Source organism: Cannabis sativa, chromosome 8 (assembly GCF_029168945.1).
Source record: "Cannabis sativa cultivar Pink pepper isolate KNU-18-1 chromosome 8, ASM2916894v1, whole genome shotgun sequence".
Classification (NCBI taxonomy): domain Eukaryota; kingdom Viridiplantae; phylum Streptophyta; class Magnoliopsida; order Rosales; family Cannabaceae; genus Cannabis; species Cannabis sativa.
This window is the reverse complement of record NC_083608.1, coordinates 45,569,322-45,596,941: the sequence shown is the minus strand read 5'-3', so window position 1 is coordinate 45,596,941 and position 27,620 is coordinate 45,569,322. Positions and strand designations below refer to the sequence as shown.

The following is a 27,620-nucleotide window of genomic DNA, read 5'->3' as shown; positions in this document are numbered from 1 at the left end:
ACTAAAATAATGAAATAATGTATCATGGATCCAATTTTATCGTATGTCCTCAAAAAATAATACAACATCCACTTCCAAATGGTTGCTTCATTTGTTAAGTTTTGGATTATATATTATTTTCTTTTTCTTTCTAAAGTAAAAAAAATTTAAATTATATGATATTTATCTTTTTTTTTTTCTGAAATTTTGTATTAAATATATATTTATAAAGAAAAATTATAATCAAATTCTAAACAAATCACTCATATTTTTCAAATTAAATGTTACAATAATAATGATAATAATAAAAAAAAGAAGCTATTCACATGTTTATCAAAGAGATTGAAAAAGATACATCTAGAGCTCTGCTGCCCTACATATGACAAATATACCTAAATGCAGTTCTGCTCAACTTACATAGACAAGTCACAAGCTAATAATAAACAAACAAAAGGAAAAAGTGAGAAATCAGAAAGAAATGGTATAATATATATACACACATAAAAATCTACAATCGAAGAATTGTTCTTAGTGTATCACAAAGGTTTTGAATGGTTTGTTGTTCTTGAGTGGCTTGCAATTCCTGAAGGGGCATGTCCTCGTAGCACCTAAGTTTAAAAATTCAAACACAGTAATAAACATCACCCCGACGAAAATCAAACATAAAAAAACACAATAGTTTCGGAAAAATCTTATTATTACATACGTTTTGTGGTAAGCTAGAGCCTGCGCCAGGTTCAGCAAAGTTGAACTTGAAGTGAGCCTTTGGTAGATACTAGGAGGAAGGGGCATCTGCAGAGCATAACACATTTAATGAGCAACCGATGATGATATTCGTAAAGCGCACACAAAAAAAAGGGTAACGGATATAGAGAAAAGAACCTCGTTTTGCCCTCTTCTACCCTTTTTGGACTGTCCATCGCCTGTGAAAAGCTCCTGAAGTGCTTCCACAGCGATGGTTCCACCGTTATCACGTTGCATTCCTCCAAGAACATTGTCTGATAACAGTGCAATGGGAGAGATATCTGTTGCCCTTAAAAATGGAATGGGCACTGTGTTACCGGCAGCGTAAATGGAGAAAAGCTGTGATGATAACAGATTTCAAGTGATTAGACGAGTCTATGAGAAAATTGTTTAACAAAACAAATCAAATGGTTTGCATTTGAATTCACAATTCTCATGAATCAGATCTGATATCTGAATAACTTAACCTATAGAAAAGAAAGTTGGAATAACCATTTAAGAAGGATTTACTATTACTTTCAATAGGAGTCTAAACTGTCAACTTCCATACTTCGAAAGATGTACCACTAATTAAAGAATTTATGTAATTTTACAGCGAGTGTAATTCTAAATGGCAAGATGTAAGAAGCATAAATCATTTGGTATATACACATAAATTGAGGGCAGAAACACTACCTTGTCTTGTGCAAAAGCTTTTCGGCTAACAGTTTCATTCTTCAAAGCACTACCACTCATGCCAATGCCACTCCCAACCTGAGCTTGAGAAGTGCTTTTCGTCTTAGGGTCAGGAGCAGTAGAGCTTGGGGGCAAAGGAGAAGATGATTGTATTGCCTGCGTAGTATGTGAATCTCCAACCAAATTGTTATTTGAGGCAGCAACTCCTGTAGTTTGCGCCCTGACAGAATATCAATTTAATTGAGTACATATAGAATACATTTTTATCAAGTAGGGATTTTTTGAAACAGAAAGGGTAGGTAGGTCAATATTAAAGTCAACACCTGTGTTTATCTGATTCAACTCCCAAGGCAATGACATAAGGGCTTTCCAGAAGTGCCGGAGCAGTTGAAGATCCTCTAGCATCGGAGACTTGTGAAAAAGAATTGGCCTCATCAATCTCATCACCACCGTGAATTATCACAGTGCCAAAATGAACTGCAGTGTCACCCAGGTTAGAAGATAGTAAATGAAAATACAGGTCTACTTACACTAAAGCTAAAAAAAATCAATCGAAAGAAAGAAGAAAAAGTAAATAAAGCTTTATTTTATTCTCAGTCCAACCAACACTATTTCAATGAATCAGACCAAGTATCAGCTTATTTTCATCAAACCCTCCCAAGTCCCTCAATCGAGTGTTGAAAAGAAAAAGTAAATAAAGCTTTATTTTATTCTCAGTCCAACCAACACTATTTCAATGAATCAGACCAAGTATCAGCTTATTTTCATCAAACCCTCCCAAGTCCCTCAATCGAGTGTTCAAATTTTCCTTTAAACATTAAGTGCAAATAATATGCACATTCCATCAACCAAGAGGGATATGTAAATGCCAGGTGTTACCAGTAATAAGACTAACTGACTTATGCTTCAGTCAAATGTATGTAATCAAGATATGCATACCTTCCCCAGCCCGTTCTACACCCTCTAGAGCATGCTGTCTACTTAGGGTACTAGACGAGGCTACTTCATCTCCTGCCTGAGGCCCAACATTTAGAGGTTTTGCCGGTACAGTATCTCCATAATCATCATTCACTGGAGGAACTTCTATTGTCTGTTTCAAGTTACAACAGTTAGATACACACACACATATATTGAGAGAGAGAGAGAGAGAGAGAGAGAGAGAGGAAAGAGCGAACAAGTAATTCCGTACATTCTCTTCTGGTACAGCTGGAGGAACATCTTGTGCTTCTAAAGCCATCATTGCCCTTATTTTCCTGGCCTTGTCAATCTTTGGTAGCATTGCATACGAGTCATATTTGCCTTTTTCAATGAATTTGTGCTATAATAGGAAAACCAGAGAAAGCAGCTTCGAGTCAGAATTAAAGTCTAAAATAGTTCAACATTTATAGCACATATTAATAAATCAGCAGTCATGGTACATACAAAACATTCTGAATAGAAATAGACTTCAACTATTTTCATAGTGATTAAGCATGGACTATTAAAGTAATTCAAATTAGCAATCAAATGGACATCTTAGCATGGATACTGGAATGTATATACTGACAGCAAAGATAAGATAAAAAAACATACATATAAAAGAGAGATCGCAGAAACTACAACCTACAGGACTCAAATATAGGACTGGCAAGTTTTTTTCCTTCTTTTTTTGACCTGCCAGTTCGGCCAGGAGACCTCCAAATGGCCCCAAAGTTTTTTTGAGTGTGTGGGGATTCAATCCTTGGATCACCACAAGACCACCCCTTCAGGTTAGGACTGGTGAATATTATTCTTCCAAATTCAACTTACTGTTTTCTTTTTCTTTTTCAAACACCCTAAAATCCCCCAAACTCGTTTAGCATTCCTAAGTTTGAAAGTGCCGCTTCCCACCTAACCCACAATATTTGGGTAGCAAGAAAACTATATACCCAATGCTATGCAGGACCTCAAGAGGGACTCATGCCTAGGACTTAATGGAGCAAATCATAGACCTAGTTTTTTTGACTTGCTCCTCTTGGTTCTTCTTATCCTATAATAATCATTAAATAAGATCTCCATATAGCATGTTGTGTTACATAAAATAGGATCTGCACACTTAATACAAAGACTATCGCTACCAAACAAACATAGAAAGCTATAGAGAGTCATTTTGAGCTTACCTTCAACATCTCAGACGCAGTGGGGCGTAAACGAGGTTCTTTCGTTAAACACTTAGCCACAAAATCATGAAACACAAGAGACCTGCAAATGCAAACTACCAAAATTAAATGCTACAGTGAAGAGTGTCCAATATGATATGAGTTTGTCATGTAAGAGAAGACATCTTATATCACAGGTGAATAGAAATTTTGGAGCCAAAATGAAATAACCCACATCTCCTAATCAAGGCATATCATGAGAATACCCAACTTATTTTAGGATTAGGTCTGGCTCAAATCAGATCAACCGTATTTACAAGAATGCCATGAAAACATGTTACAGATAATGCTCAAGACAACGTTCATGCATCGGAGCAAACTTGAATAAATACAAAGGCCAAGTCTCGAGTCACATTATTCTTAGAAGACACCTAGTGTTCATTGACATCTTTGTATCTTTTCTCAATATTTATTTTCACTCTGTTTTTGTTAGGCTGCATCTTATTCATGTACATGGACTAAAGGAGCGAGCTATGAAGCCCTTTTATAAAATAAATAAATAAGAGCAAGAGGAATATGGAAAAAGAAAGTAAACAAACCATTTTTCTTTATCCTCAAGCATTGGTGCTGGCTCAATGGATATCATGAACAAAACCTATGATAGGCGATAATTGTGTTACAGAATTGAAACTAAAATAGAGTGGGGGCAATAAAAGTAACTTGCAAGAAAAAGGAAAAAAAACTTTTGTTTCTAAAGTACTAACCCTCATTGGGTGCACTGCAGATCTAGGAGGAAGCCCCTGAAAATTAACGAGATTAGAAACTTCTGCAAATTAGTACTAATAAAATCAAAATGTGAAATATTAAGGACAGAATCTCATCTCAAAAACATAAAACAGAGGTAATCTCCATAGATATTAAAAAACAATGTTTTATTCACCATAGCAAGTAGTATTCGTTATTGTCAGCAAACTAATTTCCCAGATCCAACAAGGCAAAATTCAAACAAGTTTTTGGGTATGTTAATAAGTGGGGAAAGGGGTCCGAATCGTCAGATTACATAACTCCCCCCAGATCTGCTTTATAAAATTTTCTTGTGAATTGAAAATAATTTACATCTTCTCTAGAAAGTAAAGTACCTCTGCCATTTCAATTGCAGACACACCAAGTGCCCATACATCAACCTGTAAAAGAAACAAATTATAAAATTAAACAAAAAGAATAAAAGGGAAAACATCAGTCAAAGAGACTGAAGGCTTCAAAACATGCAACAGCTCACAGGTGGAGACAAATCGCATGAACAAAAAAATGAAGAAGACTTTTGCTACTCATACAAAAAGTAAGAAAATTCTCTAAAAGAAGCAGCATAAAACACAAAACTCAAAAACTCTCGATACCTTCCCATCATAGCGACTTTCTTGGATAACTTCTGGAGCCATCCAATGTGGGGTGCCAATGAACTGAAAACAATAAGAACTAAATGCATTAAGAAACAGTCATCAACCGAAACTCACTGCTTGTATTGCCTCAGAACATAGAAGCATGGACAGTGAAGCATTTAATATATGCAAATCATTAATGACCAAAAGAAAAGTCTATGTTACGAAACGTAACTTATTACGATTTAAAAAATATTTAAGAAATTGCATACCGTGTTGCGCTTTGACATGGTCCTTGTTAGCTGGGCTGCAACACCAAAATCTCCTGTTCATTTTCCAACAAATATAAAGCCAATTTAGTAGTCAGTTCAGTTTGTTGCAAGTACACAAAAGAGCAATAGAAAATAACCATGGAGTCTAGTCTATTGAAAACACTCTTGTTCTAGTAAACTTTGAGGAGCACGAACAATGTCCTATAAAACTGGTTGTGAAAGAACAGCAAAGGCTTATATTGCCTAACAAAAGCGATAGAACTTTAATCCACAAAAAGTTCAAACAACTATATGTCTAATATATAAATGACTAGTGAAGATTACTCACCCAACTTGACATCTCCCTGTTCAGTTAGCAAAATATTACCCCCTTTGATATCTCTATGCACCTTAAAAATTGAGTGCAAATATGCTAGCCCCTACAAAAAACAAATATGCCAAAGTTACAGCATTTTATGTATAGAAAATTCCAAAAGGGAAATATAGAAGGTTGAGAATGCGTATGAGATCTACAATAGACCATCTGAATCAGCACAATAGAAAATACTGAGAAGGCTTAAACAAAAGTGTGTCCACTTAACTAATCCAAGAAATCAAGTTAAAGCCTTTCTACACAGGGGACCAGAAGGTCAATTTTTTGTTTTCAACCACTTTCAGTTTTAACTTTTAAGAAAAGTTCCATCTGTAGTATATATAATTTCGTCTCAAAATTATAGTTTTATTCATGGATCTTACCTTCAATGCTTCTCTACAGATGTATGCTATTTGAGGTTCCTCCAAAGATTCCTCAGTAACATTCATCAAGTCAGCAACACTTCCACCCCCACAGTACTCCATTACTATCTGCCAATACAGCGAAAAATAGCTGTCCCAAACTTAAAAACATTCCAGGCACATAACATTGTAAACAAAAAAATAGCTGTTTTCTTTATGAGATTAGACAAAGTAAAACTTTTTCTACATTCTTACCCAAAGATACTCTTCTCCTTGGTAGCTCCCAAGATACCGAACAACATTTGGATGGCTACATTGTTGCAACATCTCAATCTCTCCACGGATTTCTTCATATCCCTCCTCCTATAGCATATACTTAATTCAATTTTCCGAAACTATACTTCGAATTGGTAGTGGCACAGAGTACAAAATGAAAGAATAGTAATAAACAAGCAAACAAACATACATACCCCCTCAGACAAAGATATGACTTTGATAGCAACCAACTCAGAAGTTTTCAAATCCCTAGCCTTGTATACTGCACCATAAGACCCCTTCCCTGCAAATTCAATTAGCCCACAATTCTTTTCAGCAAAAAAAGTAATACAACTTTTGATTGTTTGGTATTATGTTTATGTGATGGTATGGTTTGTTTTGTATAGTATTGTTTTATTTGGTAACTATATACAAAGAATCTCTGCACCACATTATGAGTAAGACATGTTTTTGTAAAATGCTATTGTCGTGAATCTTACTTTTGTTATATTATCAATATTTAGTATGATAATATTTTGTAGAGAGACTAACAATTACTTAAGCAGAAGTTGTAACAATGATGGCGGCATTAGAATGGTCCTCTTCAGTTTATTGCTATGATGGTGGCGTTGGATGGTTTTTTGGGCTTGAATCTTCTCTTCATTTAATTGAGTCAAACTGTTAGGGTTTGATTATGAGTTCTCTACCAGAATACGACGCCTATAAGGCTCATGAATGAGAATCACACGCACTCTAGAGGTTTGGATAAAAGAATTTTCTAACCATTTCTTCAGAAATGTAGTATACTCTTATTGTTATTTTTTAATGAAATGCTTATTGCTCAAATAAAAAATTGAAGAAAACTCAAACACAGCGATGGTATCGAATCGAGAAAACTCACCAAGCTCATTGAGCAATTCGTATTTAGTGGTTGGATCTTCACGGGTAACGCTGTCAGGAATTGAACTGCACGAAATTTTCGTCATCAGTCGAGGCTCTTCCGACGACCCACTCCTCTTCCTCTGATTCCCAAACCCTAAATCCCCCACTGCCTGCATACTTGCAACAGCTCTACTCATTGTGGATCCAAAGCCACTGCCACTGCCACTACCACTACCACTACCACTGGTCCTTCTCACCACACTCCCGCTAGACGATTCCCTCTCCCCGGACTTCACCACAAAAGTGGAAAATCCATCGCCACCATCCTCGTCCTCGTCCTCGTCTTCATCCTCTTCCTCGTCCCTCTTTATAGTGCTCCCTCGCTTGGGAATCGGTGGAGGAGGGTTCCCTCTTCTTACCGAAGAAGACATCGAAGACGACGAAGAAGAACGGTTCCGAGGCCGATTCCGATCGCTCTTGATTATCATTGTCCCAAAATCATTTTCTCCGTCGTCGTCATCATCGTAATCGATTGAGGATCCACCGCCGAAGTCCTTGGGAAGGCGCTTCAGGAGCGGAGGAAGAGAGGCGTCGTCATCTTCATCTTCCTCATCGTCGTTACCTTTGTACACCATCGTCGCGTAAAGATCTTCTTCGCTCATAGACTGGCGTCGTGGTCGTTGTCGTTCTCGGCCAATTTTGTCGTTTTCTTGTTCTTCATCGTCGTGGATTACCACAGTGGAGTAGATATCTGGCCTGGGTGGAACATTCCGGGACCGGCGAAAGGTTGAATCCTGATCCATGTCGGAGCTAAGCTAAGAGAACGAGAAAGAAGATCGTTAAAGGTTTCAGTTGAAGGCCATGGATTCCATTGGATTCGAACAAGTGTCGAATTGGAGCCAGCTGTTCCTGACTATTGGGCCTCGGGTTCCATTGTTTGGGCCGAATTAAATCCAAGCTCACCACCCCAGTAACCCTTCGGGTCAGTCCCAACCCGGAATAAACTCTCCATAACCCAGCTCGATTCACAATTCCAATTTAATGTAATAACTTTTAAGAAATATCGATAACCTATCTAAAAGTACTAGATACAAACTAAGGGTGTTTATCAAATCGCTCATATCGCACAAACTGTATGTACCACACAAACAATGTGGTTTGAAATCCTTTGCAGTATGGGTGCGGTTTGCATTTTCACCAAATCGTACAATGTAGTGCAGTTTGCAGTTTTGAATTTAATAATCGCGATTCAAACTGCAACGCATTATATATTATAAAAATATTAACTTTTACATAATGATTTCTCCTTTTATATATGAGCAATTTATATGGTTACAAAATCTAAGTTATATAATTAAATTTAAGTAACATCTATAGAATTTATTCTCATTTTTTATTTTTTTAACTTCCTATTGTTAACATATGATTATTGATGTATATAATATAATATATATGTGTATTATATAATTTTTTAGAGATAATTCAATACAATAACTTGTTAGTATATATGTTGTGACTTTAAAATTTTGATAAGATAGTTTTTTTCTTGTTTACTTGTTGAAATTTTATTAGACTAATCTTTTAATTTTTATTTTAATGTTTGATAATGATGATAGTGTAAACCGTTTAAATCGTATTGCATATTTGTGGTATGGTTTTATGATAATAAGATCTTTTGGTGCGGTTGCAGTTTGAGAAATTATAAAAATCACATATGTAGTTTGGTTTGAAAAAATATTTTAAACTCGCACCGCGAACACTCTTAGACAAAATCTATTACACGTGTAGACTCTATTAGATAAAAATATAGAGAATAGAGAAGATAAAATAAACATAATAATATATTATTAATTGAATAACAAATTTATAAATATAGAATAATGAGATACAAAATCATTAATCGAAAAGAAAGTCGACGCTTTCTTTAAATTAGATTTTCCCCCATTGGTGTTAGAGAATACATCATCAACTACTTCCTTGAATATAACGACTAACAAGTAGATGAATACACCACTTTCACTACTCCAATAAACTTGAATTAATATATTCACTCTATTACCTTAAGAATTACGAGGAAGATAAAGAAAAAAAGAGAGTAAAATTTTTAGTGTTTTTTTTTTTTTTTGGAATAAAAGCGTGCATAGATAGAAAATGTTTGAATCACACGATCATTACAAAATAAGTTGGTAAGAATGGAAGTAGTCAAAAAATAATCATACTACTTATGGGTAAAAGCCCATTTTGCCACATTATGGGCTACGAAATTACAAGCTCTCCTAATATTAGAAAAAATACAACTAACAAAAGAGGGAAGGATCCTATTACAAAAAAATAAAAGTAGTCCTCAAGCACCCAACGAAACTCCTTCTCATTGAGAGTATTAATAACCACCCTAAAGTCCACAATAATGAAATTACAATCATTACATTAGCTGCTTCCAGAGCCAAGCGGCAGGCAGTTGCTTCTCCACATAAAGCATAAAAAAACTCTAGTCGATCCGTTTGAACCCAAACCACCTCATTAAGATGGTTTCTAGCTACCACTTTAGTACACATGCTATCCAGACCTACTTAAACATCACAGTTTAGTTTGGGCTAATTCTGGAGAGGAGGGTGCCAAACTTCCACCAAACCCGGAGCAGGATTAGGGAAAATAGAAGCATGATGATCTGCACAAGAGTTATGAATATAGTCAATATATTGTTTTACATTGTGTAGCTTATTATTGTGTGCCTTATCTTAACTATTTGTTTTAATATTTGAGGATGTATATTAGTATTTAGTTGTATATTTGATGATGTATATTAGTACTTGAAAACGAAGAAAGAATCCACAACCTTTTAGCCAATCAATCCAATTAATATTGGATGGATGTAATCCGATCCAATAAATATTGAATCAAAAATATTAGATGAATCTGATTCAATACAAGAATTTATATCCATTTGATAGAACCAATACAATCAAATGATTTATTAGATTGGTTTGGTTGAGTATATAGCATTAAATTAGATTTGTTGGAGAAATCCAACATCTAATATATAATTGGATTGGACCGATCTAAATAGATTTAAAAAATATTAGATGTGGTCTAATGAGCATCACTAATTTTTACTTTATTTTCATAGTTATTTATATAATAAAATAAAACTTAAGAAATCAACTAATTAAAATTATACAATCATGCATTAATGATAATTTTTATTTTTAGATAATTAGTTGATTTTTAATTATAATCATCCATATATATCAAGAAAATAATTATTATGTATTTTCAAAACAAATTAAATTAATTAAATTTAATATATTTATGTATGACAAAAAATAATAATAATAAAATAAAATGGTATATATTTTTTTTTAACTAAAATAGAATGGTATTTAAATACAAAAATAGAATTCATTTACCTATTCCGTAACAAAAAAAAAAATTAAAATACAAAGAAATTGCCTTTAACGCCGTAATAAATGAAAAAATTAAAGAAAAAAAAGTCGGTTTGGTATAATTAGAAAGTGAAGGAAAGAGAAGCTGTAAAATACTATTCATACCGAAGCTGTTACCGTCTTTCTCTCCATCCAAATCTCCATTCTCTCCACTTTTTCTTTCTTCTTTCTCAAATTTTCCTTTCCACTTCAGGATCCATCGTCTTCTTCAACTCCAGCTATCTCTTCAGACTGTCACTCGATTCTGGTATGGAAATTTTATTTCTTTTTTATTTTGATTTTGATTTTTTTAAAATGAAAACTGATATTATTTCAATGCATACATGTTTTAAGAGTATTTTTTTTTTAAGTATTAATGGAGTTTTGGTTCTGAAATCTGAATGATATCAAATAATAATTGAAAATTGAGTTTATAAGAGTTGAATTCCGAGAATAATGAAAGCTTGTATCACTCATGGATTCGAGTTTGAGTATTGATTGGATCTGTATATAGTCGATAAAGCTCTCCGGTCATAAATTTTACAGAGTTGCTTTATTTCATACTTTTAGCTTAAGTAAAGTGTTATTCCATTTAATGAAAATGAAACATTTATTTGGAGAGGTTAATACAGTTGGACCACTTAATAAAGGTGCTGTATTAAGATCAATAGAAACTAGAAACCCAGCTGCATATTCTATTGTTGATATAATTTGACGTTGCTAATTTTTCTTAGTGACTTTAAATTTAACTGATTTTAGCATATTGGGCTAGTTTTAAAGTAATGATCTCAGTATGTACTTTGAAACAATAATAGTTGAACTAATTATGTTGTAATTGCTAATTAGGTTCATATTTCTATCTTGGTATGCAGTGAACTGCATACAAAAATTAGAAAACATAGAGGAGAAGTCCATATAGAAATGGTTGTTCTTTTGGCATTTTCTCCTTGTAGCTTGCTTAAGAAAAATCTGCAAGCATAATGAGATGAAAATGGTATCACGACGCCCTGCTTCTGCCCTGATGAGGCAAATTTTCCAGCATTGTGCTTTGTACAGAATTGATTGGAGAAAAATTTTCTTTGCTGGGGCTTTAATGACCATAACTGGTGTTATGCTCCAAACTCTTACACTTCCTTATCCACTAAACAAGTGGTTCCTCTCTCCTCCTGTTACCGTTTCATTAGATGAACCCTTCAATGTCACTATAGAGTTGACTAATAATAGAGTGAATGAATCAAGGGTCCAACAGTTTCAACTTTTAGAAGCTGTCCCCAACGTTTTGTTAAATTCCCCTGCTGAGTCTAATTTCTCAGTGTCAGTTGAGCCAAAGATACCTGCAGTTTCTGTTCAAACAAGAAAGTCTTTATCAAGAAGGAGAAGGAAAAGTATTGATGTAGGTTCCAAGCCAAACCACACAGCTCCTCCTACTGCTCCTCATAAAACGGTACCTTTCCGATTGCAGGTATATCATACAAATCATTTTTTTTCTTTTACTTTTCTTCATTTCTTGATTTCCTTTGGATGTATGTAAAAATGAAATTTCATTGAGTCTTCCTAGACTAGCTCTCTTTTATAATTATAAATATGTGTGGTGGCCGGGTTTTCCTAGCTATATATATATATATATATATATATATATATTGTATTGGATTTTGGCTGATCCCAGCCGTTTAATGAAGCTATTTTACCTGTAATAAAAGAAAAGAAAAGTATGTAACCAATGTTTTTGTATTTCAGAAGTTTGTCGGGTCCTTTAAACCCAATCAGGCACTTAAGTATGCAAGGAAGGAGATCAACCATGCCCCACTGGTTACTGATGATCCTGAACTATATGCCCCTTTGTTCCTAAATATTTCCCTTTTTAAAAGGTAAACATTTCACTTAGCTAGCTGTTACTTTCAACTTATAAAAGAAGGAACAACGCGTTTGTATATTACTGCTAGAAAAGCAAAGATAAGATTAGATTAGCTATAGGTGGTCATTATGTCATTCCTTCCTCTGGATGGTCTATGAAGGATCTGAAAGGAGAGAGGTTCGTTGTTACACTCACAGTGAAACATTTAGCTTTTCATTCCTAATAGTTTTTTTTTATCAACTTTTAATTCCTAATAGTTGGTTTAGTTGTTTATATAGAGACTGTAAAATCCTAAGAAGATATTTGAATTTATCACAATAAATTTATGTACTGTTACATTCATGTGAAAATGATGGATTTCTAGAAGATTTTATATGTATGAAGGGTGCTAAGGGTGCTTTGGGGTTGTATGGAGTTTTACTACTTATGGATTGATTTTGATCTATCTATGGACAAACAGTTCTTATATGTTGTTTTCTGATTACGAAAACATTAATCTTTATAGGCTGAATATTAATTACGACAAAGACACTTTATATACTAACTGCATATTTTTCCCGTTTCCGTACGGAAGTATTCTCTGCAAAACTGAAAAGCAATGTCTTTCATAAATATAGGAGCTACGAACTGATGGAGACGGTACTTAAAGTTTATATTTATCCTGATGGATCGAGACCTATTTTTCATCACCCACATCTGCAAGGAATATATGCTTCTGAAGGATGGTTTATGAAGTTAATGGAAGGAAATAAGCAGTTTGTCACAAAGGACCCAGAAAAAGCTCACTTATTTTATTTGCCATACAGTGCTCGCCAACTGGAAATGGCCCTATATGTACCTGAATCACATAATTTGAAACCATTATCAATATATCTTAGGAACTATGTGAAAAAGATTGCTGCAAAGTATCCTTTCTGGAATCGCTCACATGGATCGGATCACTTCCTTGTTGCTTGCCATGATTGGGTATGAAAATCTTCTCCTTGCTATGTCCATAAACTGGTGTCAGTACTTATCTGTATATGATGCTGTTCTGAATACATTCTTAGTTAACTCAAATGTTTAATCATCAGATACTTCAGGAAAAACAAAAAAAAAAATCAAATTATTAAAAGTTTCCATTCATTTAATTCAATTTCAGTTACACCTTAGTTGCTTTTATACTGAAGGAAATTATAGCTTGTCTCCCTTTCTAACTTAGTAGTAATGCCCATATCAGTGGTGTAGAGTGTAGTAGCATAACAGTGTAATTATTGAAACTTGTACCTCATTCCTGATGATATATATGCTACTGTCTGTGTTTGAAATTTGAGAGTTTGGTGGCGACAAAAGAAAATATTTTATTCTGATTGAAAGTCTGTACTAATTAATGGTTGTGAAAAAAATTCATCTGAAGAACTAGTAGGTTCATGTTGAAAGAACACTGCTGTATAATAATGTGCTGCGCTGCCTTATAATCATCGGCTTGAAAAAATTCGATTTGGTAGCTGCTTCTTCTAAAAGTGGTTCTCCACATTATCCTAGTGCTTTTTTTCTTGTCTATACTGATCTAACATTTTGCAGGGTCCATACACAGTAAATGAGCACAAGGAGCTGAGTAAAAATACCATAAAAGTCCTATGCAATGCCGATCTTTCAGAAGGAGTCTTTGTTCGTGGCAAGGATGTTTCCCTACCAGAAACTACCATAAGGACTCCCAGGAGGCCTCTTAGAAATATCGGTGGTGGAAAGAGAGTGTCACAACGTCCTATCCTTTCCTTCTTTGCTGGTAACATGCACGGCAGGGTTCGTCCAACTCTTCTGAAGCACTGGCATAACAAAGATGAAGACATGAAAATTTACGGGCCATTGCCTGCGAGAGTCTCCCGAAAGATGTCTTATATTCAACACATGAAGTCAAGTAAATATTGCATATGCCCAATGGGGTATGAAGTCAACAGTCCCAGAATCATTGAGGCCATTTATTATGAATGTGTCCCAGTGATTATAGCAGACAACTTTGTCCTTCCTCTTAGTGAGGTATTAAATTGGAGTGCTTTTTCTGTTATTGTGGCTGAGAAGGATATTCCCAATTTAAAAGAGATCTTATTGGCTATTCCATTAAAGAGATATCTCACTATGCAAATTAATGTGAAGATGGTGCAGAAGCATTTTATTTGGAACCCAAGACCCATAAGATATGATTTGTTCCACATGATTCTGCATTCAATCTGGTTTAATAGGTTAAACCAGATACAAATATCCACATGACCAATTTTTTCTACTAACACTATTTATTGAGAGGCTTTTCGACTCGTTCCACTCGCGGCACAATTGATCAACACTAAGGTATTCAACAAAATTTAGCCTCATGCACTTGGTTTCATACTCACTAACCCATTGCATTTGATTTGATAAATGAATAAAAATTTGATTAGAAGAACATAATGGCTGGTTTGAGAAGTTGTGCTGCAGGTATTACTTTTAGCTAAGTTTATTGATAATGTAAATGATATTTTCTATGTGTTGTCTAAATGTACAAATGAGTATTAAGTTAAGCAAAAAAAAAAAAAAAGTGGTAATTTATTTTATAATCCTTGTATCTTTTTCATGAGTTTAAATTGGTCTAACTTTTTGGTGTTTATATTAAAAAGACTATTTTTGTTTGTTGCAGTATGAAAACAATGTGCCAAACTACCATGTCTCTGTCTCGTTATTTTTCTAAGGCTAATTAGGATTTTTTTCCTTTGAATTTTGACATGTACATAATCATGTCCTTTGAATTTTTCTGGTCGTTAAAAATTTTATTGTTGGATTTAAAAACTTTTGTCTAATTTTAGTAAGAAAAGTCTAACATAGATAAAAGTTCAGGGGATATGATTTGGCATATGTCAAAGTACGAGAGCATGATTTGGTAGATATTAAAGTTTGAGGAGCATTATTTAGTACATAAACAATCACTAAATTAGTAAAATTGAACAAAAACCCTTAATTTCGAAAAATTCAATAGTTTAAGGAAAATTTTTAACGATCATAAAAATTCAGGGGCATAATTTGGTACATGTAAAAGTTTAGGGAGCAAAAATTATATAAAATTAAAATAAATAAATATGAATAAATATATTTATAAATAAAATCTAACATTGTTCACATTTATGATTTGATAACAATATTTTTTTCTTCTTAGTTTATCCATATATGTAAAGGTAATCTTGAACTTCAAAAGAGTTTCACTTAGGGGTGTTTATCTGATCTAATTCATACTATTTTGTTCATAGTACATCCAATCTGTAGTAAGTATGGATTTCATATTTTAGATCCAATTATTTTAGATCCAATTCAATCCGCGTATCAACTAAAATTCAATCCAGTCCAATTTGCAAAAGTACAAATTGGATCGATTATTTTGAATTGGTTACTTTTTAATATTAAATTATTTAATATTTATTAAAAAAATTCACATAATTAATAATAAAATAAAATAAATTATTATTATATATCTCCAACAATAATTTAAAATACATAAAATAAAAAATAAAAATAAATTAAAGTAAAAATAAATAAATTATATGTATAAAGAAATGTTGAATTTTGTTTAAGATTATATTTTTCTTGTAAATATGAATGGAATATACATTTGATCTACTATATTTTGAATTACATTTGTATCATATGTATTAGATTTTTAAATTATTATTTTTTACATTAAAATATTAATTGTATATATAATTCTTTTTTAAATATATATAAATATGTGTGGATTAAATAGGATCAGTTACTTTTATATGTCAATCAATATTCAATTCGCACAAGTGCAGATGTTAAATTTTTCAATCCAATTCAATTTGCATTTTGCGGATTAGATTAAATTAGATCGTGCGAATTGGACTGAATTAATTATTTTATGAACACTTATAATTTCATTCTTTTTCTTTATTTAATGTATCAAGGAATTTGGTCTACTAATTGAGGACAGCTGAATGTGATTTACAAAATATTTTAGAAAGAATTATTATAAAGAGATTATTGTGTGAAAATAAACGTAATAATAAGAAATAAGGTGGGGTAGGGTATGGTTGTTTGTGTGAAAATAAACATAATAATAAGAAATAAGGTAGGATTATTATATTGTATAAGTTGTAACTCATGTATTGATCACACATTATTAGTGTAATAAAAAGGTTGTTATATAATTTGATGATAGGATTCAAATGGTTTGAAATATAGTTATTACACATTTTATATTAAAACTCATTTATATGAGAGAAATAAAATGTTGTGTATTTTGAATTCTAAGTGTGATCACTTAAATATTATAAAAAGAGGTATTTAGTGCTCATTTGAAAGAGAAGTTTTCTATCAATAAAATACATTGTTGAAAACCCTAAGGCTTGATAATTAATTACTAAAGCTATTTCCTAGAGAGTTCCCTTAGATAGTGAGAAATAAGCTTTCAAACCATGATGATTCCCACTATTCTACACTCAATATTGTAAGTGAGTGTATTCCTATATATATATATTCTTCTACTTTTTTTATATATAATATATATGGCGTATATATTGTATATTATATATTGTATATTATGTATTGTAATATTTATTTAATTTCTTTGTTACTCCTTATATTATACAGTAATAAAATTGTAATACATCTTAATTTTTTTACATTTTAATAAAATCTCTAACTAATCTTATTGGCTCTTGTACTAAAAAAAAGTCACCTCCTAATAATGCTATATAAATATATTTATATGATTCTTGACAAGTGACGTTTTTGTGTGTGGGATTGGTTCATGGCACAAAGTCAATAAAAAGAAAAAAGTTTAGTAAGTTGTGGTTGAGTCATGATAGCTTGAAAGTTGAGTGGAAATATATATGCATTGACTTCTTTTTGTGTCTATAAGGTGGAAGAGAATGAGATCATGGCATCTATTTATAGATTTATATTTATGGGCCACTATTCTTTTTTTTTTTTCTTAACTTATGGGTCACCTTTTCGAATCATGTTCCGAATAATATATATAATTATTAGGGGTTTTGAAATTCATGTAAAAATTTACATAACAATTAATAAAATAATTTAAATTGTAACTAAAATCTATACAGCAACCCACATAAAAAATATCAAGTTAACCTCTAAAGCAACTTAAATTATATATTTAAAAAAAATTAAAAAAATAATATACATAATAACTCCCTTAATTATTATTCATATATACTTGAATAAATACTATTTTGGTGTTATATATATTTTACATTACACCATATATTGACTTATTTAAAATATATTGCAAAAATTTTATTTTTTTACAAATTTTAATATATTTTATTCATTTTAAAGATATAATATTAATATTTACACATTTTCCCATATAAAAAGTGAATTACAACCTCAATTAATTAATAAAATTTGTTTATAGTAATGAATAGTATTTTATAAATATAGAGTATATATAATGAATTTTAAAGAAACTTTAAAATAGAGAAAGAATTTAGAGAATTTGATATACGCAAGTGTGTTTTTAGGTGGCAATTGGTTGGAGGTAATTAATGAAATGAAATGGAAATGAAAAGAAACAGTTTTTATTCTATTTCTTTGTTTGGTTGCATTTAAAACCATTAGAATACCATTTTGATGAAATTGCCTTTCCATCATTTTGGTATTATGACTATTTTATTTTGAAATGGAAGAAAAAACAATTTCAATGTAAGATTTGAAAAAATTTAAATTTTTTTTTATTCATTTTAAATTTTATTCCATTTCTATTCTAATTCTCATTCCCATTTTTATATTTTCATTTCTCCCAACCAAACACCACCTTAATTCTTTAAATACTTTAAAAAATCTCTACTTTGATACAATATTTAATGTGAGTGCTCTTATTAATTTATATATATATATATATATATATGTATGACTTCATCTCATCACTATATCACAAGTGTCTCAATTACAACATTATTTTTTTCTTGAACAATTATAATACTAACCTTTCAAAATATAACAATATGCTAACAAGATCTAGCTATAGTTTTAAATTAATACAAGACCGAAGATACTATAAGATCAATGATTGATGATATCATCATAGTGTAAATTAAATAATGTAATTATAATTAACATATAAAAGTTTAGTCATTTGGGGTATCATTTTAACCAATTATTTAATAATACAATTATATATATTAATAGTCCATTATTTTCAGCTTTTTTTTTTTTTTATATATAAATAGCTTTATACTACATTATAATGTTATATGGTCCCTTCAACAAATGAAAGAATATATTCCATTATGGGAAGCCAAACCATAAATTAAATCCAAGAAAAAAGTATGACAAAAATAGTTAAAAAGATAAATATATATATATATTATTTTATTAATTAATAAAAAAATAGGTTGGCTGGTTCATGATAGGTAATCTTCTAGTCAGACCAAGATGATTCTTTATCTTAATTTCTCTCTCTATATTATTCTTCTTCCATATATATCTTTAACTCAAAATATATACACATGGCTATAAATAGAGACCATTTTCAAGACATAATATATATATCTAAATACTTAAATATATGTATATAGGAAGAGAGGTCTAACATGAAGATAAAGAGTCTCGTTTGGTAGCCAAGGATGACTTGCCTGCCTCCTTTTAAGAGGTTTTTCATTATTTTTCATATATAAATTAATGTATATATTTTTGTATATTTTTTCTATAATTAATTAAGAAAACCCTTAATGGGTTTGAGGCAGTCACCTTGGCTAATTTGACAGGCTCTTTTTTCTCATGCTAGACCTTCTGTTCTTGACCATTAATAATAAACTAATATATATAAAAAATGCATATGTTATATATAGTCAAAGACTGAAAGTCAAAGCTTGAAATGAAGAGGGAGGGCCATACATGAAGATAAAGAGTGTGGTTTAGTTTGATAGCCAAGGATGACTTGCCTGCATTATATTGTTTTATGGCTTTTGACACGTGGAAGGTATTGATTGGATGAATAATGTTCAGGCAGTCTCCTTGGCTAATCTCACTCGGGAAATTTGATTTTCTATGCTTAGAAAATCAAAAAATTTGATTTATAAACCAATAATTAAAACCCTAAAAAAACTATACCTTTTTTTTCAAAACCCCAAAAATACCCCCAAACTAAAACTATCTCTCTTTCTCTCTCTATCTAGCCGGTCCCAATAATCCCACACCCCAGGTCCGATGGTCGGACCATGGGGTCCGATGGGGTCCGACCAATCGGACCCATCGGACCCCAAGGTCCGACCATCGGACCTCTCTCTTCCTCTCTCTCAAATCGCGGGGAAAAAAAAAAAAAAAAAAAAAAAAATTAAAGCCGAGCCATCGGACCCATCGGACCCGACCATCGGACCCATCGGACCCATCGGACCCGACCATCGGACCCTTTCTTCCTCTCTCTCCAAAATCGCGAAAAAAAAAAAAAAAAAAAAAAAAAAAATCAAAGGTCCGATGGTCGGACCTTGGGGGTCCGATGGGTCCGACCATCGGACCCCCAAGGTCCGACCATCGGACCTTTGTCTTCTTCCCTCTCTCAAATCGCAGGAAAAAAAAAAAAAGTTTCGCAATTTTTTTTTTTTTTTTCTTCAGATTTCAGAGAGGGTCGAAGGTGGTGGAGGTGTGGGTTCGGTTGGCTCTCCGTCGGCGTCTCGGTCGGAGGTGGCATTCGCCGTTCTGCGATGGTTGGTTTTGGGTGGAAGGGAGGTGGATCGGCAGTGTGTTTTGGTGGGTTTGATTTGAGAGAGAAAGGAGGAAGAGAGAGAAATGGTTGAGAATAATGAGGGGGGTATTTTGGGGTTTAGGTAAAAGTAGTCCTATTTTTTAAAGAGTTATAAGTATTAGTTTAGATAATTAATTTAGGTATAAAAAATGCATAGAAACTCAAATTTCCCTCTCACTCCCTCTTCTCTCTCATGTTAGGCCTTTTTCTCTTATCGTTAATTACTCTCATTACAATTTGCATGCATAATAAGGTTATGGGCCCATGCATGGGGCCTTCACTAACGGGCTATGCAGAAGATTGAATGAAGCCCGGCCAAGAAATGATATGGGCTAATGTTCTGGGCCCACGTGCTTTCCACCATTATCATCATTTTTTTTAAGAAAACTTTCAATTGTAGTATTTTGTTTTTGTGAAGGATAATTTTCCACCATTTCTTTACTACATACTTAATTTTGATTATTTTTCAATAAAATTGGTCATTGTTCCAAATATATATATATATATATATATATATAAATGAATATTTAACTCAAATATTCTTATTAATAAAATATAGGAAAATTATCATATATACTATTTTTTAACATTTTTTTTTAAAAAAAATTATGATTTGGGTTGCTTCGGCGATTTCTCTGGTAACTTCTATGTGGATTTTGGTTGCGATTTAGTTGCTTCGTTAGTTTTTATGAAAGTTTCTGTGTCGATTTTTGCAAAAATATAAAAAAAAAAATCTGTTTTGAAGTGTAAAAATGAAAAAGCCCCTAAAATATATTAATTTAATTGTAATTTATTATTATTTAATTTTTAAAATCTCAAATAATTGTATGTAATAATTATATTATTTTAAATACAATAATCTAGTTTATAAAATGTTTAATTAATCTTGATAAATTTCATAAAAAGAAAGTTATCAGTATATAATTTTCAAAATAAATTTAAATAGTTTTAATTTAAATTAAAAATCAAAGTAGCATCTTCCACTTTGAAATTTACCTTTTTTGATATTTTTAACAAAAAAAAAATAACACTTATTTTAACATTTTTCAATTCCATCATAATTTTAGTAAAACTATTCCCTTTGTCACATTTTAATTTATTTTTTTGTCATATTTGGATGATAGATTTGTACAATAGATTTTTCCAATATTATAAACAAATAATTTTATAACTATTTTCAATATTTAAAAAAAAAAAATTAATTCAGAAAAGAAATAGTGAAAATAAATAGAAATATTTGGTTTTGGTGTGAAAAGTGGAGTGAAGGATCGAGATTCGAGCTATAAATAAAGGAAAGGCAAACCCAAACAAGGCGACCTGAACTGAGAGAACGACACTCCCCAAGCTCCAAACGACACCAAAAATGGCTACTCTCAACTCTCAGCCTCTGATCTGGACTTTGCTAGGCCTTTTCATGGTCTCCTTGACGCTGGGTTCCTCCGATTCACCCTTCATCGTTGCCCATAAGAAGGCTACTCTTAACAGACTCAAGTCGGGGGCCGAGCGAGTCTCCGTCTCCATCGACATCTACAACCAAGGATCTCTGTATGTTATTTTTTCTAAATTTCAATTCTTTTGCTCAGATCCATGTACCTTTGACTTTCTTTTCTCTTAGATCCATTTGAATTTGGCATTCTTCTGCATGCATGCATGCTCAATCGATTGATGAATCGATCTTGTTTTTATTATGTGTTTTTTTTGGTTTTGAATTAGGGTTTAATTTTTACCTATTAAGATTCATGTTTTGCTCGGTTTTTTTGTTTAATTAAGAGATAATTCAAATCGAAAGTATCGAAGATGAATCTCAGATTCTCTTGTGTTTCACCCACCAAGGTCAACTAATGTAATTGCAACTCAGAATCTGATTACGAGTTTTTGCAATAACGATGAATTGGGTTTATTTGGAAATTGAGTTTACACTTAATATTGCACCATTGATGATGATACAGAGGAATATTTTTATTTATTTTGAGCTTTGGTGCTTTTAAGCTAGATGGCTTTATGGATGTTTAATTCGCAATGCATACTTGTGTAAATGAATGATTATTTGTGGGTTGAAGGGATTAAGTATTTGAAAGTGTAAACGAATTTTGGAATGTTTGCAGAAAGCAATAGAGAGCAATATTGCTTTGAAAGGGTTCTCACAAAAATACTAAAATTTGCCGATTTGCTGATTTGATAAAATATGATTCAACAATATTGTAATGTACTAATGTGTAATGGTTATAGAGAAAGGGGATAAGAGATGCAACAAAAACTTTGTGTGATTATTACAAATTGAAAAAAGAGGGGGTAAAATACTTGCTTTAGTTGATAAGATCACATAGTTTGTTCTAATCTTTTTAAGAATTTTTGGAGCTGGTTTTATCTGTTTTCATGTCTCTGACCCTATCAAATGTTTCAACACTGAGATATGATGGATGGGCTATGTAATTTGCGGTTGAGTTATGCATAAGAATTTTTGAGCGAGGGGGCCACTGGGTCAACATAATATATGCTAGCATTATTCTGTGCTTATTCTTCATTTCGATTGTTTTTATGTTTCACAACTCTTCTTGTTGAATGTAAATTCACATGTTCTAGTTCTAAATCTAATGAATTTTCCTTTAACATGTTATACTTTTTTTGCTATTCTTTTCCTTTTCAGGACCGCATACGATGTGAGTTTGACAGATGATAGCTGGCCAAAGGATTTATTTGACATTGTCAGCGGTAACGTCTCCAAGTCATGGGAAAAGCTTGATGCGTGAGTACCCTATTAGTGACAGTTTTTTCAGTTTACATTTCCAACATCAAATTAGCATAGTCTTATTTTTGTTTATTTTTGAGTTCGGTTATACAGTGGTGGTATTCTGTCCCACACTTTTGAATTGGAGGCCAAAACTAAAGGTATCTTCAACGGCGCACCCGCTCTCATCACATACCGAGTTCCTACAAAGGCTGCTCTACAGGTGGGATATATTTTTGAAGAATCTTCCTCGTTAGTTTTCTGTTTCTGTGTAAAACTTTATTTACTAACTCTTACTCGACTGCAGGAGGCATTTTCAACTCCAATTTTGCCTTTGGACGTTCTTGCAGACAGACCTCCTGAGAAGAAGTTTGAATGGGTTAGTTTCTACACAAATGGTCTATATTTTACAATCTCAATTTGAACCCTTCTCTCACAGTTCTAACTGATGCCTCTGTTATTGTTTTCATTTCATGTGATTATCTTCATTCTGGCTCAAATCTCTTCAGGTTAAGGTATGTCCTATTCTTTTTGAATCAAGTGACACTTTGATCAATTGGTGATTTCACTAAGATATAATCTCAAAAGGGTCAAAGCAATGTACTAATTCCGAGCTTTGTCTAATTTTGCAGAGGCTGTTGATGAAGTATGGATCCCTAATTTCAGTGATCTCTATTGTGGTTATGTTTATCTACCTGGTGGCCAGTCCTTCGAAATCAGGTGCCGGAAAGGGAAGCAAGAAGAAGCGTTAATTTACTAAACACAAAAATCTAATGGCTTCCCAATTGGGCGTCACTTGATGCAATGATATGGCTTTCTATGCCATTTTAATTTACACCTTTTGTTAGTTGATGATATAGACTTATTGAGAATAGTTGTTAATGCTAGAGACATCCGGAATCATTGACTTGCTATCAATTTTGGTAGAGACATTATTATATGTTTTGCCTCTAATGATATTATAAGGAAGTTTTTATTTCATTTTTTTATTGATGGACTTGTAAGTGGGCTTGGTGTTACAACCATTACCATCTTGTTCTAGAAGATAGAACAAAAAACAGAGTTTTTATTTTGGGATTTTTTGAGCTAATAGAAAGAAAAATTAATAATAAAAAAGCCAAGTGATGCAGACAGTTGGATTATTATTTTGTATATGAACTAATCTAATTCTCATGTTAGGCTCTTTCATGTTATTGAAAAAGGAAAAATAATATTAAGAATGTGAATCTTCTTTTAATAGCCATACGTAAAATCCACAAAATCATACAAATAAAAATTGAAGAAAGCAACATTTTTAGATAAATTGGTTATTTTTTTCCTCAAAAGATTATGTGATGACATCTTCAACTATTCTATAAATTGGTTTAGTTCACTTTGTTTGACAGCACCTAATAAAGGGTCAGTGTTATGTGCTATTTGATCATTCACATCATCTTTAAGCAAAAAAAAAGTGATCATTCACATCATATTTAAGCAAAAAGAAAAAGTGATCATTCACATCAAAATGAAAGAATATTACAATCTGACGAATATGATAAAAAACAAAACAATATATGCTCTCACTCTCATAAATTAATAGAAATTATTATAGTAACTAGTAAGAAAGACTATTTTTGATTAGCAATGACTGGTGGAACAGTATATCCAGAAGCCACAAAAGTGGATATACTTTCAGTCAAATGCTTTGATGCTTTCTCATAATTTACAAATCCCATAAACCAGAAATCATGACCGTCGATTGTGACAACCTGCATGTACTTCTCTGATGGATTTTCCCTCATCACAACCGGATTGATTGTCCCAATGTTTCCCAAAGGTACCATAACCTGTTTTTTTTCAACAATCAAAACACAAACATGAAAACCATTAAGTATACACCTTAGTAAAATGGCTTATCTTTTTCAAGTCAATTTTCACTTTTAGCAAATTTGATAATAATTTATAAAAATAGCTTCTAAAAATACCAAATTTGATAATATTCAGTCAAAACTTCTCAGGATGAACAATTATCAAATAATATCCAAGTACAAAACTTACCACTTTTGTTTATACATAAAATTATATTGTGTACATACTAGTTTAAATCTTATGTTCTTCACAAATTACTAATCGGTTTGTTAAATGATAATTCATACTATATATTTACATAATAGAATACAATGTTACCCGAAATCCGATTTTAATTCTAACTTTTAAAAAATTATGATTAAATTAGAAATTTGATCACAATTGTTAGAGTTAAGAAAGATAACTTACAGAAAGGAAAATTTTTAAGGATAGGACTAAAAAAAGTTTGAACAAAATATTATGCAATAAAACACAACATATCTTAATATGTATGACAATATGAGAATGTAAATAAGTGAAAAGTTTGAGAGTTATTATTAATGAATAATACCTTGTAATAGCTCCAAGTTTGTTGGCCAGAGGGAGCAGTGAAAGACAAAGGTCGATCACTACAGAAAGCTACATGAACATTTGACAAGTAAAGAGTTCCAGCAACAGGACCAGTTGATGTAGAGAGGTAACAAGCCCATGTTTTCTTTAGCTTCTCATTAGGAAAAGTAGAAAAGCTTTGCTTGTAAAGACTTTCATATCCTCCTCCTGTTAATGCCTTTGCTGTCAAGTTCATCTTCCCCCAAGCTGCTCCTGACACTGATGGCCCCGTTTTAACTGTCATAAAAGAAAGTCCTATTATTCATTAATTACTCAATCAAATGTCTAATATGCATTATAATTGCATAGTAATATTTGAGAAATGCTAAAAGCTTTTCATCCCGGTGGAAACATTCATCGCCTAGGGATTGATCCAGAGGACTGTAACTAATTAGACCGCGATGGTTGTTTCCACCGGAAAGGGATGTATAGCGTTGCTCTACATTAAGTTGTCCAACACCAATAAGCAAGAAGGGATCTCTTTTTTCCTATAGTGAGAGAACCATTCCTTTCTCTACTATACTATAGGGTCCAACTCACCTTCAAATCCAAACCCCATCCTTTCCTCACATGTGATTCAGAGGATTCAGGATAAAACACCTCTTTATATTACTATTGGTTCAATTAAATATTGAATCTCCCATATTTTAATTTAATAAATAGGCTAATTCAGATTTTTACTCTTTTGAACTACTTTAGGAGACTTGAGGGCATGATTTGGTAGATATTAAAATCTAGATAGCATGATTTTGTATATAGATAATCACAGAATTAGTAAAATTAAATGAAATTGTCTTTAAATCTAATATTCTCAATAATTTAAGAAGCTAAAAAAAATTCAGAGACGTAATTTGATAAATATCAAAGTTCACTGTAAAAATTCTAGTTAGCCTAATTAATAATATAAAAAAACTACTAATATTTAGTATTTTGTTAAATAGAGAATCTCAAACTATTACCTATTTCTTCCAATTCCTTTTCATTCTAAGTCAAAACACTCTTAAATTTTTGGCAAATCTTCATACCAACAACACTATTCAATAACATATCTAATAACACATCAAATTTACTCGAACTCAAAAGAAAAATAAAGATCCCCATCAATCAATCTATATACTAATAATAAAAAAAACAAAATATATAGAGATTTGAGATTGAGAGGGAGTTAGTTAATTACGGTTATGCCAGATGTTATTGGCCAAAGACTCAGCCTTGTTGCTCCAAGAATTGAAGGCATGGATCATAGAGTCCATCGGAGTAGTACTATTGGGAGCCTTTTCAATGGGGGTGTACTGAAGATAAGGGTAGTGAACCCGACGAGCCTCGTCATCAGTAGGGGCACCACCCCACAACGCTGCTTTCTTGTTGGAAGGATGACACGTGGGAACTGCAGGGTGACCCATCACGTGCGTACCCCATTTCTCTCCACTACTACTGCTACTCCCATCTGAAACAAATTCTTGTGGTTGTTGTTGTTGTTGGGGTGGAACAGAGGAAGAAGAAGAAGAAGAACCTTTTTGTTGTTCTTCACCTTGAAAATGAACTCGTTTCTCTTGTCGTTTTGGGGATCCGTTTGTCGTTTCAGCTGGAACGGTGTCGTATTGGTGATTAGTTGTTAGTGGTGGTGGTGGTGGTGATGATACAAAAGGGTTGGTTTGGTGAAATGGGTTGATTTCTTCTGCTGTGGGATATGAAACTTGGGTTTTGTTGTTGTTGTTGTTCATCTTTGTGAGTTGAGAAAGAAAGAAGAAATAATTTTTTTTTTTTTGAAAGAGAAAATTTGAGATTTTTTGTGATGAGCTTGGAATTATTGGTGGAGGGGTCTTTTATATAAAGAAGACTAAATTGAGTTTTTCAATTTAAGATGGGAACGAATTGAAAGTTTGGTTTTTTTTTTCCTTATTTCTAGAAAAAGATTAAGAGGGTGTGATATTTTTCTATGAAGAAATAAAGAAATAATCAATATTTTTTGATGAAAACGAGTAAAGATTTGACTTGTGAACGCAAATACGCGCATATAATTGAATAGTTTGCTTTAACTTAACCGTGTTATACTTATTAGTTATAATTAATAACTCTTTTCTGTTGATTTCTAGAGATATCAACTAAAGATGTGTGTTAATACCAAAAAAATGAATCCTTTTAGGTCATAAAAGAGCTACTTCCCCATACAATATAATATATAGTTAGTTGTATATAGTACACGTATATATAAGTGTATGTGTATAATATGTATAAAGAACACTAAACGTGACACAAACGAAATTTGGTCAATCTATGACTCATGTTAGAAATTGTACTATAACAACATTTGGTACTCTAACATATTAAAATATAATACACCTGTTTTAAGAGGGCTACATTCCCTTATGTCATTCTCTCATTTATATATATTTTGATTATTAATTTGCTTGTTATATTCATATTATCTTA

At 32.2% G+C, this 27,620-nt stretch overlaps 4 protein-coding genes across 5 annotated transcripts; 2 read left to right on the top strand and 2 right to left on the bottom strand.

The window, feature by feature from the left end:
• Positions 1-225: 225 nt before the first annotated feature.
• LOC133030338 (serine/threonine-protein kinase 1) lies at positions 226-7,937 on the bottom strand. Its single transcript, XM_061103012.1, has 18 exons — positions 7,037-7,937; positions 6,351-6,439; positions 6,136-6,243; positions 5,902-6,009; positions 5,495-5,585; positions 5,167-5,219; positions 4,913-4,975; positions 4,655-4,699; positions 4,280-4,315; positions 4,115-4,170; positions 3,537-3,618; positions 2,588-2,716; positions 2,338-2,488; positions 1,722-1,875; positions 1,399-1,618; positions 862-1,062; positions 686-771; positions 226-587 (listed from the first exon to the last, which is right to left on the bottom strand). The coding sequence occupies exons 1-18, from the start codon at positions 7,818-7,820 to the stop codon at positions 488-490; spliced, it is 2,556 nt and encodes an 851-aa protein (XP_060958995.1). The 5' UTR covers positions 7,821-7,937; the 3' UTR covers positions 226-487.
• A 2,562-nt stretch (positions 7,938-10,499) lies between these two features.
• Positions 10,500-14,967, top strand: LOC115707073 (probable glycosyltransferase At5g03795). 2 transcript variants are annotated; one of them, XM_061102069.1, is made up of 5 exons: positions 10,500-10,707; positions 11,286-11,901; positions 12,180-12,307; positions 12,912-13,260; positions 13,858-14,967. In XM_061102069.1, exons 2-5 carry the CDS (start codon positions 11,425-11,427, stop codon positions 14,542-14,544), a joined length of 1,641 nt encoding a protein of 546 aa, XP_060958052.1. In that variant the 5' UTR covers positions 10,500-10,707; positions 11,286-11,424; the 3' UTR covers positions 14,545-14,967. The 2 variants fall into 2 exon arrangements, with proteins under 2 accessions (XP_060958052.1, XP_030490766.1); XM_030634906.2 differs by having other exon boundaries at positions 10,502-10,707; positions 12,177-12,307.
• Positions 14,968-21,235: 6,268 nt separating this feature from the next.
• LOC133029978 (uncharacterized) lies at positions 21,236-23,740 on the top strand. The gene is made up of 5 exons (XM_061102068.1): positions 21,236-21,568; positions 22,671-22,769; positions 22,866-22,974; positions 23,059-23,134; positions 23,384-23,740. The coding sequence occupies exons 1-5, from the start codon at positions 21,387-21,389 to the stop codon at positions 23,509-23,511; spliced, it is 594 nt and encodes a 197-aa protein (XP_060958051.1). The 5' UTR covers positions 21,236-21,386; the 3' UTR covers positions 23,512-23,740.
• A 479-nt stretch (positions 23,741-24,219) lies between these two features.
• On the bottom strand, positions 24,220-27,166 carry LOC133029977 (GEM-like protein 5). The gene is made up of 3 exons (XM_061102067.1): positions 26,365-27,166; positions 25,150-25,424; positions 24,220-24,577 (listed from the first exon to the last, which is right to left on the bottom strand). Exons 1-3 carry the CDS (start codon positions 26,909-26,911, stop codon positions 24,359-24,361), a joined length of 1,041 nt encoding a protein of 346 aa, XP_060958050.1. The 5' UTR covers positions 26,912-27,166; the 3' UTR covers positions 24,220-24,358.
• Between the last annotated feature and the right edge of the window lie 454 nt (positions 27,167-27,620).

What these genes read in the sequence shown, in the direction of transcription:
- LOC115707073 (XM_030634906.2), top strand. Translation starts at nt 11,425, where the DNA reads ATGAAAATGGTATCACGACGCCCTGCTTCTGCCCTGATGAGGCAAATT. An exon ending in CGGTACCTTTCCGATTGCAG is followed by an intron (nt 11,902 to 12,176) that starts GTATATCATACA and finishes TTTGTATTTCAG; the next exon opens with AAGTTTGTCGGGTCCTTTAA. An exon ending in AATATTTCCCTTTTTAAAAG is followed by an intron (nt 12,308 to 12,911) that starts GTAAACATTTCA and finishes TCATAAATATAG; the next exon opens with GAGCTACGAACTGATGGAGA.
- LOC133029978 (XM_061102068.1), top strand. Translation starts at nt 21,387, where the DNA reads ATGGCTACTCTCAACTCTCAGCCTCTGATCTGGACTTTGCTAGGCCTT. An exon ending in TCATGGGAAAAGCTTGATGC is followed by an intron (nt 22,770 to 22,865) that starts GTGAGTACCCTA and finishes TCGGTTATACAG; the next exon opens with TGGTGGTATTCTGTCCCACA. An exon ending in CTACAAAGGCTGCTCTACAG is followed by an intron (nt 22,975 to 23,058) that starts GTGGGATATATT and finishes ACTCGACTGCAG; the next exon opens with GAGGCATTTTCAACTCCAAT.
- LOC133030338 (XM_061103012.1), bottom strand. Translation starts at nt 7,820, where the DNA reads ATGGATCAGGATTCAACCTTTCGCCGGTCCCGGAATGTTCCACCCAGG. An exon ending in TGTAGAACGGGCTGGGGAAG is followed by an intron (nt 1,876 to 2,337) that starts GTATGCATATCT and finishes GTGACACTGCAG; the next exon opens with TTCATTTTGGCACTGTGATA. An exon ending in GCTCTAGCTTACCACAAAAC is followed by an intron (nt 588 to 685) that starts GTATGTAATAAT and finishes TTTTAAACTTAG; the next exon opens with GTGCTACGAGGACATGCCCC.
- LOC133029977 (XM_061102067.1), bottom strand. Translation starts at nt 26,911, where the DNA reads ATGAACAACAACAACAACAAAACCCAAGTTTCATATCCCACAGCAGAA. An exon ending in CAATAACATCTGGCATAACC is followed by an intron (nt 25,425 to 26,364) that starts GTAATTAACTAA and finishes CTTTTATGACAG; the next exon opens with TTAAAACGGGGCCATCAGTG. An exon ending in AAACTTGGAGCTATTACAAG is followed by an intron (nt 24,578 to 25,149) that starts GTATTATTCATT and finishes GAAAAAAAACAG; the next exon opens with GTTATGGTACCTTTGGGAAA.